Source organism: Vulpes vulpes, chromosome 13 (assembly GCF_048418805.1).
Source record: "Vulpes vulpes isolate BD-2025 chromosome 13, VulVul3, whole genome shotgun sequence".
NCBI classification, from domain to species: Eukaryota; Metazoa; Chordata; class Mammalia; order Carnivora; family Canidae; genus Vulpes; species Vulpes vulpes.
Window position 1 is genome coordinate 96,097,739 of NC_132792.1, and position 19,876 is coordinate 96,117,614.

The window sequence follows — 19,876 nt, forward strand, 5'->3', positions numbered from 1 at the left end:
GTTTGGTATTTTGTACACTTTTTAGAATGCTGTTGGTGGTGTATTTTGTAGGAAAAAAATGGTTAAGCTCAGATCATCCCAAGAAGACACATAGTAGAGGGAGGAGACTTAGAAGCTAGGAAAAGGAAATCCAGAAAGAAAAGGATGGCGGGTGGTGAGGGTTGGGAGAGGAGAATGGGAAGTTGGTCCCTTCTTCTGTAAAGTGTAAATCATCCAGTGCACATTGTACTTGGCTTTGTGAAAACTAGTAAGGGGACTGACTAAGTTGTAGCTCCTCGTTGCCTGGGGTATTTTAACTGGGTGAGCTCTGGGTTACACGTTCTCCAACCACAGCCCAGGGGTTCACAAATTCTAGTTTTACAAATTAGCCCTCCTTTGAGATTCTGATTCAGTAGGTACCAGATACGGCTTAGGAGGGCATTTTTAACAAGCTCCTAAAAATGATTTAAATGCAGGTGGTCTAAATTAGAGAAATGCTGCCCTAGGTTATCATCTTTTGCTAAGTATTTTACAAATCTAAGAGAAGAGTCCAACACAAAGAATTCTATAGCAAGGCTATGCTCATACAGTGTATTATCATGGGGCTACTGAGGAAATGCTTCTCACCCATTGGCTTTCTAAAGTAGGAGATTCTGGAGCTGAGTGTTTTTGTTTTAAAGATTTTTATTTGAGAGAGAGCAAAAGCAGGGGGAAGGGCAGAAGCAGGCTCCCCACAGAGCAGGGAACCTGCTAACTCAGCCCTAGGCTGGGATCATGACCTGAACCAAAGGCAGAAGTTTAATCAAGTGAGCTACCCAGGTGCCCCTCCTGAGCTGAGTTTTAAAGAAGCATGTAGTCTGGTGAAAATGGACCAAATAAGATTTGAATTTTGCAGAGGTCACACCAAAAACCTTAAACTTCTGTAAAGTAAGGATGGGGAGCAGGGAACAATGGAGAACAAAGTAGATTTGCATTTTGCCTTTAGATCCCTAGTGGACTGAAAGGGAAGAAGGTAAAACTATATGAGATCATTGGGAGTTCTAGAAATTAAAGCAGCAAATGGTGGTTTGAAAGTTTTGGGTTAAATGTTTTCACTAACAGTTTGCATTTCAGAGGAAGTTGGACAAAACAGTTATTGAAGAAATGTGGAGTGAGGGCTTGACCTGAGTTGCAGATGTTCTGCACAACACCTAACACCTGTGTGTCCGAGATGGCCTGTCAAGGTTCTGCTCTACAAGCATAAATGTCTTTAATTCCCAAAGACACTATAAATGGGGTTTATACTTGGGGTTTTTAGTAGGTCAGTTTCTTTGAGTGTTAAATGTATAATGAACCAAACTATCAGAAATCATGACTGCTTCATTTCACTTATATCTACCAAAGTAGGGCTGGGGGTAGTGATGAAGGAAAAAAAAAAAATCTGCAGACCTAGCATCACGTTCAAAGTAAAAAAAATAGCATTTCTCCTTTTAAAATCTAATCCTCATGAGAAGAGGGAGCCTGTCTGCCACCTAAGGGACACTCAGTCATTAGGGTATGGATGAATGAATATCCGTACAAAGAGTTCTGTGCAGCATAGATGTAGACCAGGGCTTCAACATTGCGTCTTAACTTTTTTTTTAAGATTTTATTCATTCATGAGAGAGAGAGCGTCTTAACTTTTAAGAGCTCTGCAAGCCTGTTTTCTGAGGGCTTTAAAAAAAATGTTTTTCTCAGATAGGTGCCCTGAAGATGTTATTTGATGGTTGAGTTCCAGTGGTTCTTGCTTCTTAAATATTTGAAAATGGATTTCAGGGAAGCCTGTTCGGAATGCGCTCGTCATAGGGTTACGGTGAACGCCCAGCCCAGACCCGTGAGCTGAACTGGGCAGGCGCGCAGAGCCGGTCTGAAAGGGCACCTGCTGCGGCCGCGGCGGCTTGCGGGGACGCTGTGCCCGAGGTCTTGCAAGACCCGGGTTACCAACGGGCCCTGGAAGCTTCGGGGCTCGTGCCAGATTCTCTTTCCAAAGGGGGAAAAAAGTACCATGTTGCACGAAATGTTTCGTCCTCCTTACACTCGCGTGTGCTGTGTATCCCGTGACAAGTTATTCTTCGAAAAGATGACTGCAGAGTAACCCCATGGGGGGGGGAGTCGGGTGAAGAGGTGAGGCGCTGCCGGCAAGAACTGCCATGAGCCTCTCTACCGTAGCTCTTATTTTTACGCTGAGCGAGCAAAAGCGAGGTCTTCCTCGTCTGGGCCGACTGCTGGCCGTTTGGAAACGCCGGTGTCCCGTCGCCCGTTTCTATTCTCCCAGAAAAGGCGGGGGGCGCGCCGGTCCGGCCCACGGAGTTCCCGCCTTTGTCCAGCCCGGCTCCCCCATTGGCTGGGGGCGCCGAGGCCCCGCCCCCGCCGTGGCCGCCCGAGCCCTCCGCGGGGGGAGGGGCTCTGTGACGCACGCCCTGACGTCCGCAGGGGTATAAAGGCCCGCTGGGAGCGCGGGCTCCTACAGGAGCCGCCGGCAAGGGGGCAACGAGGAAGCTCTTGGGAGCGTAGCCGGAAAGGAGAAGGTGGGGCGCGTCTGGCGAAGAGGCCCCGTACAGCCTGCGGCCCCTCGGGGCGCCTCGCGCGGCGGGCTCGGCGGACGGTTCCTCCAGTGCTGGGGAGGCCGGAGGGCCCCGGGGCGGGAGGCCGGCCCCCTGCGCCTCTTGGGCTAGTGGACGCGGAGCCGGGGCGCCCGCTGTCCCCCTGCTTCGCTGCCCTCTCCACCCAGCAAAGCCAAGGGCGACCCGACGCAGACCCCAGCCGGCCGCGTCGGTCCTGAGGGAGCCGGTGGCTCGGAAGCCGCCTTCCCCCCCGCGCGCCCCGGGCCTGCAGCCCTGTGGTCCCGCTCGGGCGTTAGGCGCCCTGAGGGGAGCGGGTGAAACGGAGGTTCGCGTCAGCGCGGGGGCCCGGGGCCTAAAGCTGGTTTTGACAGAGACTCTTTAAAGGAGGGACGTGGGAAGAATTAGGCTGTCGTGGGAAAGCAGCCGTCAGCGTGTTGTGGGAGTCGGTGTAGCCCTGCTGGGCGTCCCGGCGTTTCTCCACCTGCTCAGGACCGTTCTCGGCACGGGGCCGAGGTGCAGGGCGCTCGGCAGCCGCGGTCCGCCGGCCCCGCCCCGAGCCGGGCGGGGGCGGGGCGCGGAGGGCGACAACCAATAGGATCACGGGACGGCCGTTCCCCCGCGGCTGGGAGCGTCGACCGCTAACTGCCTCCTCCCAGGCTGTGTCGGTGGCTCCATCTTGGCTGCTAGTAAGCCGCTTCTCCAAACAGACCTGCCTGCCCGCGCTGGAGGGCGGACTGTGCACTGGGAAAAACGATACACACAAACAGTTTACATATACGGATCATACGTACATTACACTTCCTGCCTATGGCCCTTGACTTTAGCATGTTGGCCTGCCAGACCTAGGCCAGGAGTTTTGTTTTGTTTTTTTTAAAGATATTTAAGTTTAATACAAATTTTATACAAGGAAAATGTGAAAAAAAATTTTTTTTAAAGATGATTTAATTCAGTAAAGGTCCTGTTGACTTCTACTCTAAAAGTAGGTTTTCTTTTTTAAATAAAGATTTTATTTGTTCGTGAGAGAGAGAGGCAGAGACACAGGCAAGGGGAGAAGCAGGCTCCATGCAGGGAGCCCAATGCGGGACTCAATCCCAGGTCTCCAGGATCACACCCCGGGGCCAAAGGCAGACACTAAACCGTCGAGCCTCCCAGGCGTCCCTAAAAGTAGCCTTTCATTAAAGGATTCAATACTCTTAATGTGCTCAGAGGGTTTGCTTTGGCCGGTATTTATTTCTTCCTTGAGCTTGGGGAAGACGAACGGTACTTTTAGGCATTCAGCATTTTGCTAACACATGACTTTTTATTAGAGGTTGGCTCCTTGAATAATTGCTGTAACTCAGCTGTGCAGCTTAGCCCCGTGAAACTCATTACTCTCTCTACTGTAGGGATGTTGTTGACATGATTCATTATATCGCACTATTCTCCCCTTTATGAAAATTCATTGGAGAAATTTCTCCTGGGTCTCAGTGTTCAGAACACCTGTGATTCTTCCAGGCAACTGATTTGTTGTTTTCTCTCAGGAAACCCGAATCATTTAGCCCGCTGTTTTCTTATCTTCTGATGGCTGCTCGGTTGCTCAGGAGTTGATTTGACAGCCCATCTCTATCAAGTGTAGGACCTATGGCTTGTCCTACACTAACCTGTATTTTTTCTACCATACTTTTTTCCTTACCGCTAAACTCATTTCCTTAAATAATTTTGTTCTTTACATGTATTTATAAACCTTAAACCATTTTCTGCAATGAAACAATACACACACACAGTTTGGGATGGCAACCTGTCTAACTCTTGAGCATTACAGGTTAGACTATGCAATACCTTTGGTACCACTTAAAATTCAGAAAGGCAGGAGTTTGGGGGGGGGAGGGGAAAACTAAGGTAGAGGTTAAAGGAGGATATGAGAAGAGAAAGATGGACATATGGCAGTGGATGGTGTGACCACAAGTAACTTATTCTGATTAATGTTAAAGCAAAATTACATTTAGAGCTAAAAGTAATATACTGAAAGATGAGCAGTGTGTCCAGGGATAGAGTTAGAGAAACAAGGAAAAAAGACACTTTCTTATAGAAACCTTATTATTCTGTTTGATGAAGGCACAGAAAAGCCGGTGCCCATGTAGTTTGGAAGGATGTTGTTTAGACACAGACACATGAGCTTGATTTATTTTTCTTGAACTTCTGTATGAAATATTTACTGAATTTTACAGGAACAAGTTTTGTTTGGTTGGTTTTTCCATCTTTGTTTTTAATATTATCCTAGAATTCTTGGCAGGGCTTTTCCCATGGGTTTCTTTAATAGTACCATATTGCTCATCTGCACATAATAAGTTATTGATAGAGTGCATGTGTGTGTGTGTGTGTGTGTGTGTGTGTAAACTACTGTTAAGAATTAGCCCATTTTTGCTACAATAAATGCCTAGAGATTAGAACACAAGCTAATAATTTAAGTAAGAGGTTTATTCTTAGAAACTATATTTAATTAATAAACATTTTAATAAAAAACATACTATTTATAAGACCTTGTTTTTCTTCATTATAGTTGAGATTACAGACATCCTGCCAAAATGATTTCTTCAAAGCCCAGACTTGTCGTACCTTATGGCCTCAAGACTCTGCTCGAGGGAGTCAGCAGAGCCATTCTTAAAATTAATCCACCAAACATCACCCAGTTCGCAGCAGTTTATTTTAAAGAACTTATTGTATTTAGAGAAGGTTTGTTATTCCTTTAGATTATATATTTGTTGCTTTGAAAAGGAAGGCATTTTAAATTGGGCATTTTATGTATCTAATTTCCTGTATTTATTCCCTCAGGGAATACTTCTCTGGATATAAAAGATCTTGTTAAACAATTTCATCAGATTAAAGGTAAGTACCACAAGTGGTAACAATTCAGTGATACTAGTTATAAATTATTGCATCATTATTACCATACGTTCTAGTTATAAATTATTGCATCATTATTACCATACGTCCAAGCTTAAGAATGATGCCCATACTTTGATCATACTGATGTGATTAGTTTTTTGATCTGTTTTTTGTTTGTTTGTTTGTTTGTTTTAAATCTGGAGACTGACAGTTTGGAGGATTTTTAAATCTCTAAAAGACAAAAATAGGAAAAACTCATCTTCTGCAAACCATCTGGTCCAATGAGACCTCTAACAGTGTGTATAAACTATGCTTCACACCCTTTCCAGTATTCCTGTCTTTAAGAAAGTACACTGAACTTTGAAGAAAATTGGATATTGTTGTAATAAAGACTCAAACTATAATGAGATACACTATTCAGGAAACTTGCATAAATACTCGGAAGATTTTTTTTATTAAGCAAAGACACATCCTTTTTCCTTTTTCCCTCTCTGTGATAGGTTAACTGCAGTCCAGTTGAAGGGCAAGAGATCAGTTAGGTGTTAGTGACCATCTTTTCTGTTCCAAGAGTTTCTAGGTAGTTAAGAGATACGTTTTTCCTGGAAAGTGGTCTTCTCCAGTCCATCTCTGTCACCAAGGGCCGTCCATCTGCTCAGAAAAGTTGTGTTTTATGGGTATATGTGTAAATGCCTATGTGAACATGAGAGCATGAAACTGCATTGGTAGAGGAGCAATGAAAAAAGACAGGGAGAAAGAGAAAGGCAAAGTTTACATGGTGACTGTTCAAGAAGACCACCAAAGCAAAGTGGGATAAATTGGTCATCCCAAGGACAGGCATACACATCTAGAAGAATGGTAAGAAGAAACTGGCAGAATTTTATGGAGAAAATGGAGACTTGTGACAGTGAGGGAAATAATGAAATAATTTTTGCTGCATTGGTTGGCCAATATTTTGGAATGACTGTAGGAAAAGAAAAGGTAGGATCAGTGAGTTTGAGCCACTTTTTTTTTTTTTTTTTAAGATTTTATTTATTATTGAGAGAGAGAGACTGGCAGAGACAAGAGAAGCAGGCTCCATGCTGCGAGCCCGTTGTGGGACTCGATTCCGGGACCTTGGGATCACGCCCTGAGCTAGGCAGGGGCAGGTGTTCAACCACTGAGCCACCCAGGCATACCAGTTTGAGCCACTTTTACACTCTAACAGTTTGGTGATGCCAATATATAACATAATCCAGCTAGGGAGAAGCCAGGAGTAGAATCTAGGAAAATGTAAGAATTGAGGATTTGGATCTATGGTGAAAGACCTACCCAAAACCAAACAAGACTAAAACTAGCAAGAGTCAGCATTTGAAGGAGCAGGAGAGTGAATCACTGTAGTTCAGGAATGTTTTGCTCTCTAGTCTGGCTGCTTCCCTGCAGGGCCCTGATGGCATTCTCGCTTACCCTGGGACACAGGTCTGGGATTTGCTTACCACTAGCAGGATATACAGACAGGTGCTCTTAGAACACTGACCACTCTCCTTTTCCCTATTAGGCTGGTTTCCCAAGAAGTCAAGGTTATTATGGGCTTTGTACTCATGCCCTCTATACCAGGAGCTGTGTTTGAGAAGCCTGGGATTGAGTAGGCTTCCTGTTTGAGAATGGTGGTAAAGTTGGTGAATCTTTATGGTGGGAGATAACTAACTGGTAGCTTTTGAGGCTAATTTGTTTACTGAAGAACTTACCCACCATTCAGCTTACAAGTGGACTAAATTAATGCGGATTAGTTTAATTAACAGACTGAACTAATGGAACAGATCTACTTTTGGCAGAGGTAAAGAGAGGGAGATAAATGTTTTTCTCTTCCAGTAACTACAAATACCAAGGCAATTTACATAACATGCAGTTAATCCTAAAAGTCAGTTCACAGTATGGCTGTAGACATAGATTGGTCTTTGGTAGTAGAGTAGAAGTGAACATTGCCTTGTTTCCTAATTTATGGGGGAAATGGGTAGGTAACATGAAGGTATGACTAGATGACCCGAAAATAGAGTTCATTGTTACTGTCTTATACCAATTTGGCTCATTCGTCTTTCTTTTTATTGTCATACCAACTGGTTTCTTAATGACAGTGTTCATTAACTTAGGTCCTGTCAGAGACTACTCAAGCCCATCTATATCCAGGAAAGCATAAGTCTGGGCTGCAGAGGGACTATCGAGGGATATACAGCATAAAGTTTCCATTTGGTAGGGCATTTTCTCCCCTGAGTGACATCCTCCTACCTTCTGACTGGTTCAGTTCCTCAACTGCTATTCCTGTGGGAGTGCTGAGTAAATTTGGCTGCATGGTTGTCCAGTTCTGTAGAATAAAAAAGTGGGTAGAACAAGTGGCATCTTCTCTTTCCTCTAAATACACTTCCTTTAATTGGATCCCAGTGTTAAGTATGGATGGTGGTGTCTGTAATACCCTACGTGCTCTGTTGGTCCCAAGGAATGTGGCTGTCCTAGGCTTCCTGTAATTTGCAGTATGGGAACATGGACCTTTCTTTGAGGAATATGTCAACTGACCCTTATTCTGGTCTTTCAGTCTCTTCAGCATGAGGTAAGGTCAACCTTAAGGCAGCAGCAGGTATTAGCTCGTGGTAATAATGTGAGGCAAAGGCTCACTCCCATTCCTGCTGCATTAATCCCCACTCATCTTCCAGTTATCAGATGTGAGCCTGAAAGACCTTAGTTTTATGTCCACATTATATTCCTGCACATATCATTTGTTTTAACACTTTATCCTGGATTTTTCTTGGAAGCCCATTTTTGGTGGGCTTCTTTATAGGACCAGTAGTATTTACCCATCTCCCTGTGCCTTTAAAAATTCATGTAAATTCATGAGGGGAGAGGAAGGAGGAAAAGAACCAGACATGAGAGCAAACTTTCCTTACTTCTCTATTCTGTCACTGCTTCCCCCATTTTCCAGAGCCTGGGATCTTTAGGTTGGTTCCTGGCTCTGTCCAGGCCTCCACTGTGGCATCTGACCCTTTGGCCTGCACGTGCCCATTTCCAAGGCAGCTTGTGCTGGTGAAACTTCCTTGGATCCTCTTGTTTTTCTGCAATTTGATGAAACAGATCTTACCATATGAATCAGTGAAAGAACCCCCATTTTTCAGTCCTCTCAAGAGAGTTTCTTTGTAGAACAGAATCATTAATTGGGATTTTAGAAACTCGGATAATCTGTTAGGGTAAAAAAAATTATCTGAGTTCTGCCACTTACTATGTCACAGGTAGGAAAAGAAAGGAATGGAATTATCAAGTACAAGCAGACCTTGGAGATAGTGGGGTTCAGGTCCAGATCACCACAATAAAACAAATATTGCAATAAAATCAGTTAAGTGAATTCTTTTGGTTTCCCAGTGAATATAAAAGTTATGTTTATACTACACTGTGGTTTACTAAGTGTGCAATAGCATTATGTCAAAAACCAGTTTACATACCTTAATTAAAAAAAATACTTATTTCTAAAAATGCTAACTACCATCTGAGCTTCCAGAGACATGCTTTGATATTGGTGGCTGCTGACAAGTCAGGGTGGTGGCTGCATCTGTGGCAGTTTCTTGAAAGAAGACATCAGTGACGCTTGCTGCACCAAATGATACTTCCTTTCATGAATGATCTTGATACTTCCTTTCATGAATGATTTCTCTGTAGCATGAATGCTGGGTGATAGCATTTTCCCCACAGAACTTCTTTCAAAATTAAGAGTCCATCTTTTCAGCCCCTGCTGCTGCTCGATCAACTAAGTTTTTAGAATACTGTAAATCCTTTGTTGTCATTTCAACAATCTTCACAGCACCTTCACCAGGATTGTAGATTCCATCTCAAGAGAGGACTTTCCTTGCTCATCCATTAGAGGAACTCCCCATCTGTTCAGGTTTTATCATGAGCTTGCAGCAGTTCAGCCACATCCTCAGGCTCCTCTCCTAATTCTAGTTCTTTTGCTGTTTCCACCACATCTGCAGGGACTTCTTCCACTGAAGTCTGGAACCCCTCCAAGTCATCTGTGAGGGCTGGAATCAACTTCTTCCAGATGCCTGTTAATGTTGATCACTTGACCTCTTCCCATGAATCACAAATGTTTTTAGTGGAATCTGGAGTGGTGAATCCTTTCCAGAATTTCCACTGACTTTACCCAGATCCATCGGAGGAATCCTTATCTTTTACAACTCTAGCCTTACAAAATGTGTTTCTTAAATAATGAGACTTGAAATTACTTCTTGATCCATAGACTGTAATATTGATGTATTAGCATATGATTGTACCTCTCGTTGTACATCTCCATCAGAGCTCTTGGGTGACCAGGTGCATTGTCAATGAGCAGTAGTATTTTGAAAGGAATCTTTCTTTCTGAGCAGCAGGTCTCAACAGTGGGTTTAAACTATTCAGTAAACCATGGTATAAACAGACGATGTCATCCAGGTTTTGTTGTTCCATTTGTAGAGCACAGGCTAAGTAGATTTAACATAATTTTCAAGAGCCCTAGGATTTTCAGAATCCTAATGAGCATTGGCTTTAACCTACAGTCACCAGCTGCATTAGCCCCTAACAAGAGCCAGCCTGTCCTCTGGAGCTTTGAAGCCAGGCATTGACATCTCCTCTGTAGCTGTGAAAGTCCTAGATGATATCATCTAATATAAGAATGTTTTGTCTGCATTGAAAATCTGTTTAGTGTAGTCACCTTTATTAATCTCAGATCTGGATCATTTGCTGCAGCTTCTCCGTCAGCACTTGCTGCTCTGCCTTGTACTTTGATGTCATGGAGATGGCTTCTCTCCTTAAACCTCATGACCCACCCTCTGCTTACAGCTTCAGACCTTTCTCCTGCAGCTTCCTCACCTCTCTCAGCTTTCATGGAATTGAAGAGTCAGGGCCTTGCTCTGGGTTAGGCTTTGGCTTAAGGGAATATTATGGCTGGTTTGATCTTCTATCCAGACCACTCAAACCTTATCCATGTCAGCAACAAGGCTATTTTGCTTAGCATTTGTGTGTTCACTGGGTTAGTACTTTCAATTTCCTTCAAGAACTTTTTCTTTGTGTTCACAACTTGTCTAACTGGTTGGCATATGATGCCTAGTTTCTGGCCTAAGTTTTCACATACCTTCCTCATTAAGCTTAATCATTTCAAGCTTTTGATTTAAAATGAGAGATATACGGCTCTTCCTTTCACTTGAACACTTCTAAAGGCCATTGTAGGGTTATTGTTTGGCCTAATTTCAATATTGTCGTAGCCCAGGGAATAGGGCTACACACTACACACTAAGACTAAATAAAAATTGGCAGCTAGGCCTCAGATGCTAAAGAGGACCAAATTAGGAAGGGGATCTTCCAGGAAATAACAGGCCACATTTTTTTTTTTAAGTTCCAGAAACATCAGCATCCTTTATTATATTACAAATAAGTCAAATATATACTTGCTTTAACATATGAACTACTTTATATATTAAATGTTTTGATGACTGGATAAATTTGAGATGTGTTCTAAATTTAAAGCAGAAAGTCAGAAGAGTTACGTTGCATAGCATAAATATAAAACCACAGACCAATCTTTTTCCTCGCTTAATCTCCTGAAGTACAGTTTTAATATCAAAATCCCTGGGTGGCGCAGCGGTTTGGCGCCTGCCTTTGACCCAGGGCGCGATCCTGGAGACCCGGGATCGAATCCCACGTCGGGCTCCTGGTGCATGGAGCCTGTTTCTCCCTCTGCCTGTGTCTCTGCCTCTCTCTCTCTCTCTCTCTCTGTGACTATCATAAATAAATTAAAAAAAAAAAAAATTCAAAATCTCCAAATTCTGCTCTTGATGTTGTTGTGAGCTGGACTGTGCCAGAAGAAAATAACATGCACTTATAATGTGCAGCTGCCTTCTTGGCATTAAATATATGCAGTTTTCCTCTTGCTTCATTTTCTTCCTCCCCTACATGACAAAATCCACATTTAGGCCTGGTGTCACTAGGGCTGCTTCTATGTGGAGACCTATCTCTATAGGAACTACTTTCCATTTCATCTGTTCCATGGGAGGATGTGGACCTGGTATCTTCCGACAGCCCTTTAAAATTAGTTTTTCGTGGCCTTCCTTTGCGACTTTTCTTTTTACTTTTAGGTAATGCAGGCTCCAGTTCATGTTCATTAAAACTTTCTTCTAAGTCAGCTTCAGAGTTATGTGCAGTTTTCTTGTGTTTTCGGCAATACACCATGTAAATTCCTTGTGAAGGTTTTTCTCGTATTTGAGCTTTATCATGCAATGCACAGTGGTAGTGGTATGTCCTGTGACATGTTTTCACATCACAACCAATTGTTGCTCCAGGACAATGGCACAAAGAACACATTAGCTTCGTGCCTCTTTTAATTTCCTTTTGGACATCTTCAATAGAAAATCCACCAAGACTTTCGTTATCAGAGTGTGATGATACCAAAGCAGATGAAAAGAGCATGTACTTCTGGTGTGCTGCCACCTTCTGGTTTTCAGAGATTAGTAATTGTCCACATTCCTTGTCTCTATTTGACTTAGAAAAGCCACATTTGTGCTGTCTTGTAGGCCCTTTTTTCTGTTCAACTGAGCTTGACATGATTTTTAAATTGCTTTTAGAATGCCACTTTTAGCCTCAGAGGCGAATGGCAGCGGTGAAGCGCCAATGAGGGGAAAGAGAAAGAAGTCGGTGTTGGTTCTCCGGCAGCGCCTGGGAGCGGGGCTCTGTCGCTGGAGGTTGTTTCCTTTCATTCCCAGGCCACGTTTTTTACAAAGTGGAAATACTTCAATAAATACAGCAAAGTCAGGGCCTAATACCCAGGGCCCAGTAATAGGAGTGATGCCTCTACTAGAAGACACAGGGGAGGGAGAGAGCTAGGGGAAGAGCCAGTCAGTCTTGCTTGACATAGAGCTGCCACAAACCTTCAGTTTGTAAAACGGTAGTATTTGCAAATTGAAATTAAGTACAACAAATGAGACATATGTATACCTGTTTTGTCCTAGGTACTCACAATGTATTTTGTCAACTAAAGTGACTTTATAAGTAGGTGACATCATTACAGTTTTACTTAAGAGAAATCTGATGCTTGGGCATGATCAAATAAATGTTGCCATTTGGAAACAAGCTTTTTAATGCAAATAAAATAATGCATTCTGACAAGTCTGTCATAGCACCTAAATTTTTGATCCCTCTCTAAGACCCTGCCGTGTGAACAAAGCTTTCTGCAATTTGCAGCTACTCTACCTTTGCAATCCTGTCTCTCATTGTATACCAAACTGATAACTTGTCATCATCTGGTTTTTGGTTTATGCTACTTCCCTCTCCAGGAGCTCCTATGCACCTTTCAAATTCTACCTATCTGTAAAGTCCAGTTCATTATTTCATTCAACAAATCTTTAAATTCATACCCATTGCCAGATGCTATGCTAGGTCAAAGTCAGTGGAGGAAGAGCGATTTCACTCTCAGCTGTGATGGAGGGGCTGAAATCACACTTAGCCTCCTCTCATCAATCATCATAAAAGCTAGAGCAATTATATAAAACAAAGTCCAGTGCCTGGGTCCTTGGGAGAAGGAATTCACAGAAAGTGAGCCCCTTTCTTCACCCTAGCAGCATTTTTCAAATTCTTACACAGGGAAAGGGAGGCCAAGCAGAGTAGAAGTGTGTCTGGGAAGAAAAAGATGGAGAAGCAGAGTTCAGGGCTACTAATCTGGCTGGGATTTGGGCAGCAAAGTATCAGCGAGGGGAGTGTTTGCAGAGAAGGATCTCCCCAAAGTCTGCAAAGCCGTTTCCTTTGGGTTGCTGGCCAACTCCCGCGCTGCTTGTGTATGGAGGATGGCTTGAGGCTTAGTGGAGAAGCCGAGTGGGGATTTCAGAAGTGGGGTGCTGTCGGGGGCAGGGGGTTTAGGCCCAGCGGACATGAAGAGGCTTGTGAAGTCCTGGCGCTGCAGTGAGACCCCAGGAAGGTCACAGCCAAGGAATAAAGACAGTGTGCGAGGAGTAAGGACAGAGCTGAAACACACCTACTTTCTGCTTTTCTGCCAATTTCATTATATTGGGGAAATGCTTCCCAAGAAAAAATCCTCAGGAGAGCAAGCAGCTGTGAGAGCGTGTGCTGAGGAAGGCCTGAGGTGGTCAGATGGGCGTGGTGCTGAGTGGACCAAGCAGGTGCTTGGTGGAGACAAGGATTTCAGAGCAGTTTCTCCACCCTCGGAGTCCTTCTAGGTCATCAGCTGTCTCGACCTCCCAGGCCATGGGAAGGTCCTCATGCCTGAGGATTTGCTGAGTCCACTTAGAGATCCGGAACTCTCTTCCTGCCACTCTTGTCTGGGTCAGTATGATGTTGGCTGCTGCGTGATCACACCTCACCAGCAAGTGCTACCAGTTTTAGGTTAGACTATACGATGTCTCCTAATGTCAGAATATCCTCTAGGCCCCCAAGTTTTCCCATTCATTGTTAATTTTTATATACCAGTTTTCTTAAGTTGAGGACTGCTTTTATTAACATGACAGCATGTGTTTCATTAATAAGCTGTTCTATTAGCTGAAGATTAGATCACTTATTGCTCAGTTTTGATGTCTTCCCACCCGCAAACCCTTGGGTTTGTGGAGAAGTTTAGATGAAAAGCTTTTCCCATGGAGGTTTTCAGCTTCCTTAGTTCTGGGTGGAGTTAGTATGGTCTTTCCCCTGACGCCGCCGACCAGCCAAAGGGTATCTGATTACTTGTTTTGTCACTGAGTCACTGATTTCTGAGGAGATGAACTGGGGTGTCTTCCAAGTGGATAAAGACAGGGAAGTTTCATTACCTACACAATCAGGTATTGGGAAATTAAGCAAAACTCTTTTGTATGCATATTGACATCTGAATGTGCAGCCTATTACTGCTCTAAAATGTGGTGGTGGTGGTGGTGGTGGGAGGGATATATGCTTATTAACCCATCTGGCTCTTTTAGTAGAGAAGTGGTCAGAAGGAACGACACAAGAGAAGAAACCAGAATGTATGGAAGAACAGGTAGAAACATCTGTAGTTTCCCAAGAACCTACACGAATGGAGAAATCTACGGACACAGAGGAGGACAATATAGCTGGACCACTGTTTATGAACAAAACCACTCAGTTCCCATCAGTTCACGCAGAGGTGCTCCTGGAGCCCGAGGAGACCCCCGAAGCAGCCTGCGGTGGCAGCCCGAAACCATCTACCCCTAAGGCTGTCACCCCACCCTCCTCACCATCTCCAGCAGCTGTCTCACAAGAGTTTGCTTATGTGCCAGCTGACCCAGCTCAGTTTGCTGCTCAGATGTTAGGTAATGTTTCATCTATTCATTCTGATCAGTCTGACGTTTTAATGGTGGATGTGGCAACAAGTATGCCTGTTTTTTCTGAGGAGGTGCTGAGCTCAGAGGCTGCCGAAGATGCCAGGGTGGCCATTCCCTCTGTGTATTCCGCAGAGGTTGTAGCCCTGCAGGTTCTGAGCCAAACATCTGTCCATGTAGATTTGGGTCCTAAACCTAAAGACGATGAAGCTGAACCAACAACGGCTTCCTCCTTCCCCTTGCAGGATGAACAAGACCCTCCTGCTTACGATCAAGCTCCCGAGGTCCCTTTGCAGGCTGATATTGAGGTCACATCATTCGTTCATGTTTCATCCATCTATAACAATGAGCCTGTGATTGAAGGAGTTACTTATGTCGAGCAAATACCAGAACACATAGTTATCCCTTTTACCGATCACGTTGCTTCCCTTAAAGACAATGAGCCACCAGATAGTCCCATACCTGTAGCATGCGACACAGGCATGTCTGAAAAAACCGTAGGTTCCGTAAGTCTTGCACAGTTGGAGGTGGAATCACACTATTCCTCAGTACATATGGAGGCAGAAGCATCAGTTCTGTTCTCTGACACCTCTTTGAAAGGTCAGCCTGCACAATTCCCGGATGCAGGGGGCTCCACCAAAGCAGTCGGCTCTGAAAAACCGCTGCATCTTGAAGTGGAGTTCACTGCCCTAGTTCCTGGCAACTCGGGGCAGGAGGAGTCCCAGGGAAGCTCTGCAGCCCAGGAGATGGAGGTCAAACTCGTGCTCTCTGGGGAAGCTGCTACAGCAGTGCTCTCAGCTGCATCTGTAAGGGCAGCTGGTGGTAGCCCCACTCCTGTTCCAGAAGGTCTTACTGAACCTGAGCTCGAACCAGAACTGGAAGCAGCACTTGAACAAGGTTTGATGAAGCCAGGTAAGAAAATCCAATGTTTACAAAATAACAAATTCCATTTTCAGGTGACCTCTATATTTCAGGTAACCACTGAGGTTCAAGGCTCTCTACAAGTTGGTCAAAAGGCTTTATTCACAATAGTTTTTAAAACAGCAAACCTATTTAAAGGCTTTGTTGTAGTTGAGATTTTACTCTTAGAAGAGGAGTGATTTTAAAACGACAGCACCAAAGCCTGGCTTCAAAGCTGGGTCACCTATCACTTTCGAACATACCACCTGGAGTGAAAAACCTTAAGCACCTGCTGTCAGGCACAAAATCTGTGATCCGAATATTCTGCTGTGAACGCCAGTCGGGGGGTGTTGGTTTGAAATCAGTCGCTTGTGAGTGTAAAATCCAACCACACAACGCCATCCACAGAGACATGGTGGTGTGTCGCCCCTGCTTTCGCATTGCAGCTGGAGAGCTCTGCAACTGGGTGTGGGGAGCTGGTCAGGGCCCTGGCTCCTAGCCTGGGGGAGAGCTCCTGCGGCCGAGGGGGCAGCTTCATAGCTGGGTGGACTGGACGGGTTGGCTGCACTTCTGTCACATGGGTGAGCATCGGCGTGGCAGCAGCAGGAAGGCCAGCCAGGCGCCAGAGCAGCTGAGGGGACTGGTCTCCACTGCTGGCCGGGCTGCTGGTATCGCCGGGGCTTGCCCATGACACAGACCTGGCCTGATCTCTCCCTCCATCTAATTAAGGAGTCTGATCTGCCCCCCCCTTGAGGGATAGATGGAGCCAACCTCCCCCATTCCTTTTGCAGAAACACTCTCAACTTGGACTCTTCCCAGAGCCAGAATGGTCAAATGTTACCAGAGCAGGTATTTGGGGATCAAATTCTGTCTGGCAGTGTGATGGGGTTCTGCACAACTGAAAAGGCCTAGGGCAGCGTTGGGAGCTAGTGTGCGGGACGGGCACGACACGTGTGGCGAAGTGGCAGTGGCATCCCAAGTTCTGGCTCCTCAGCGCCTCGCCTTTTTTCTAAAGTACTATGTAGAGATTTCAAACAGATGGTTTGGCTTGTTCTGTTTTGTAACTGGCTTGTGGAAGGCTCAATTGATGGTATCTGAAGCTACTGAAAACTTCCCATTAATCATGTGCATAGTGTTCTGTTCTTTTCTGGGGAAGAAAAGCTGTACCAGGGATACTTGGCCCAGCGTTCAAAAGGTGAACTCAGCTCAATTTGAGCCAAGTGCAGCTTCTCCTCCATCCCATCTTCTGGGACTCAGTGGTCTAGGACAGCCTTCATTAGGCAGGTCAGACTTGCCATCATAGCTTCCTTGGTGTTATGTAGAAGGTAGATGGCACTACCTAGGCCTCTCCAACCAGTCTTGTACTGCCACCCAGGACCTATGATTTCAAGTTTTGCCTAAAGGGGATGCTCTCTGGGGTTCTGAGTCCTGGAGTATGCGATGTTCTGTGTGTGGTGACAAATTAACATGAGATTATGGGGCCTGTGAAGGGCCAGAGATAAGGGATGGATGTGACCAAAAGAGGATGCCCTGTGCAGACTTCTCTAGTAAAGGAAAAGTCACCATGCAGATGCATTAACACTTTTTCAGTGGCTTCACACACACTTCAATTGGTTCTTTTGGTAAAGCCCCAACTGCAGATCCTCCACGTCCTGCATGCGGGCGCCCCTGGGACCGGCAGCTTCGGATGACACTGCTGCTTCAGCCACAACTCCAGTGCCCCTGCCACCTGCTAGCACGACACTGTTCTCGCTTTCCAGCAGTAGACAGCCTCGCTTCTTTCACATTACCAAACAGGATTTAGCCCTCTCTCTAGCATGCTTTATGGCACATGTTACTACCACAGCCATTTGTTTATATGTAAAGAAAACTTACAAAGACATTTCTGTGCATAGTGCCTGATACAGAGACCGACCTTTAATGCCTGCAAATTTTGTTTTGTTTTTTTATAGCCATAGCAGCAAGCGAAGCAGGACAACCACCACCATACTCTAACATGTGGACCCTTTATTGTCTAACTGATATGAATCAACAGAGTCGCCCATCACCGCCACCTGCACCTGGGCCTTTCCCCCAAGCAACCCTCTATTTATCTAATCCTAAGGATCCACAGTTTCTGCAGCAGCCACCGAAAGTTACTTCTCCAACTTACGTGATGATGGATGACAGCAAGAAGACCAGTGCCCCACCTTTTATTTTAGTAGGCTCGAATGTTCAGGAAGCCCAGGATTGGAAACCTCTTCCTGGACATGCTGTTGTGTCTCAGTCAGATGCCTTGAAGAGATACGCTGCAATACAAGTACCCATTGCTGTTCCTGCAGATCAGAAATTCCAGAAACATAGCCCAAACCCCCAGAATGGTAGTCCTCCTACAAGTGGACAAGATGTCCCCAGGCCACAAAGCCCAGTTTTTCTTTCTGTTGCATTCCCAGTAGAAGATGTAGCCAAAAAAGGTTCAGGATCTGGTGACAAACGTACTCCCTTTGGAAGTTACGGTATTGCTGGAGAAATAACCGTGACTACTGCCCATGTTCGCAGAGCAGAAACTTAAAACTGGTAGGTAATTTTTCCTACCATAACATGTGGGCCTTAACACACTAGTAGTTTGATTTGTTGACGGGGAGATAGAGGTATTTACAGAAATTGAACTGAGATGTGCAAGGAGATAGGGTATACTCAAATTTGATGTGGTTATCCTCTCCAAGTTCATTACCCCCAATTACTAAGAAATGCACAGCAGGTGTACTGCACCAGGACGACTCACACCAAGGACTTGGTGCCTGAGACATGAATCCATCCACTCAATCACCTTTGAATACCTGGTTCTTCACCTAGCCCCCCGGGAAGGTGCTAAAAAGGGATGGCTTTATAAGAAAGACAGACCTTCTGTAGGAACTTTATAAGTTGACTGGCATGTTAAGGGGTGGCTAGGAGCAGAAGCCAGACGTGAGTACTGGGGCCAAGTGGAGAGAAAGGTGAGAGGTTAGAGATGTGGGGGAGTGCCCCCCCCCCAGCCATCACGTAGCATCTGTTTCCTCTTGAGAGGGAGGAGTTACTATAGGATGGGCAGGGCAGGTTGGAAACACCCTAAGGAACAAAAACAACTGGGATTAACTGGATTAGACCATTTTCTCTCACAAATTACCCACCCAGTACTTCAGGCCCTATCCCGTGTGTGGGCAGTGAGGAAAACAAGATGCTGACACAGGCCCTCCTTTTTTTTTTTTTTTTTATTCATTTATGATAGGCACACAGTGAGAGAAAGAGAGAGGCAGAGACACAGGCAGAGGGAGAAGCATGACGTGGGATTCGATCCCGGGTCTCCAGGATCGTGCCCCGGGCCAAAGGCAGGCGCTAAACCGCTGCGCCACCCAGGGATCCCCCAGGCCCTCCTTTATAGGGCGTTCAGGCCCAGAGGTCAACTGACCCGAGTCCCAGGAAGGACCCAGCCCCACAGGGAGCCCACAGAGTAGGACTACTGAGCCACAGCAGGGAGGCCAAGATGAGATGGGTGGGGAGGAGCTGGGAATAGCACCCAGGAAGACGTGTGGGTGCAGCAAAGAGGGGACCATAAGTAGCCTCAGGAGATACACTGGGGGTGGAAAGCACAGCAGGAAGCCAGAAGAAGGACTGCCCTGGAAGGCAGGAGGAGGTCACCAGAGGAAGCAGGAAAAGGAGTTAAGCAGGTATAATGCAAACGTCAAACCCACACACCAATGAGTTCGGTTACTTCAGACGATATGTGCAAATTTCAAGCTGAACATCTGATGGCCAAAGCCAGATTTCCTCCATGGGCAGGCTCAAGCACCACAGTGACAGTAGCTGAGGAGGTAACTCAGTTATCCAGTGTCGGGTCTGTGCCCCTCCTACTTGCCAGGAGGTGGAATTGTCAAAATGGCTGTTTCCAGCGTGAAATGCTGGGGTATTTCATGCAAAGGTGCAGCTAAATTGATGAGCATTTAGTAACAGGAGGGTAGACCTCGCATTTCTGATCTGCCCCTCGTTTTACACGTTCAGTTTCGTGATTAAACAATTCACTATTTACATTCCTAACAGATGCTGAAACCACCACCGTCTGAGCCAACGTTCAAGGTGGAGTCTGCCACCCGAACGTACTTTGTCAATAAACTTCATGCAAGCATAAAACCTTGTGCTCTTATTTTCTACTTAGGAAATCTAACCGATTACACAGGCGGCCTTCAATCTTTTCAGACTCATGTAGCCTTTTCCAACTCTGCAGGTGCT

At 45.3% G+C, this 19,876-nt stretch overlaps 2 protein-coding genes across 6 annotated transcripts; one reads left to right on the plus strand and one right to left on the minus strand.

Annotated features, from left to right (window-relative positions):
- The first annotated feature begins 2,422 nt into the window (after positions 1-2,422).
- On the plus strand, positions 2,423-19,777 carry CABYR (calcium binding tyrosine phosphorylation regulated). 5 transcript variants are annotated; one of them, XM_072735116.1, is made up of 6 exons: positions 2,423-2,525; positions 5,101-5,273; positions 5,373-5,426; positions 14,372-15,643; positions 17,584-18,187; positions 19,688-19,777. In XM_072735116.1, the coding sequence occupies exons 2-5, from the start codon at positions 5,126-5,128 to the stop codon at positions 18,180-18,182; spliced, it is 2,073 nt and encodes a 690-aa protein (XP_072591217.1). In that variant the 5' UTR covers positions 2,423-2,525; positions 5,101-5,125; the 3' UTR covers positions 18,183-18,187; positions 19,688-19,777. The 5 variants fall into 5 exon arrangements, with proteins under 5 accessions (XP_072591217.1, XP_025862308.2, XP_025862307.2 ...); XM_026006523.2 differs by having other exon boundaries at positions 14,372-14,722; XM_026006522.2 differs by lacking the exon at positions 17,584-18,187.
- Positions 10,818-12,115, minus strand: LOC112925718 (PHD finger protein 6-like). The gene is made up of 2 exons (XM_072735120.1): positions 11,237-12,115; positions 10,818-11,046 (listed from the first exon to the last, which is right to left on the minus strand). The coding sequence occupies exons 1-2, from the start codon at positions 12,015-12,017 to the stop codon at positions 10,853-10,855; spliced, it is 975 nt and encodes a 324-aa protein (XP_072591221.1). The 5' UTR covers positions 12,018-12,115; the 3' UTR covers positions 10,818-10,852.
- Positions 19,778-19,876: the final 99 nt, after the last annotated feature.

Coding starts and splice junctions, on each gene's coding strand:
- CABYR (XM_072735116.1), top strand. CDS start 5,126: ATGATTTCTTCAAAGCCCAGACTTGTCGTACCTTATGGCCTCAAGACT. Junction 5,427..14,371: donor ACAATTTCATCAGATTAAAG/GTAAGTACCACA, acceptor TGGCTCTTTTAG/TAGAGAAGTGGTCAGAAGGA. Junction 15,644..17,583: donor ACAAGGTTTGATGAAGCCAG/GTAAGAAAATCC, acceptor GTTTTTTTATAG/CCATAGCAGCAAGCGAAGCA.
- LOC112925718 (XM_072735120.1), bottom strand. CDS start 12,017: ATGTCAAGCTCAGTTGAACAGAAAAAAGGGCCTACAAGACAGCACAAA. Junction 11,047..11,236: donor AACATCAAGAGCAGAATTTG/GAGATTTTGAAT, acceptor CTGCGCCACCCA/GGGATTTTGATATTAAAACT.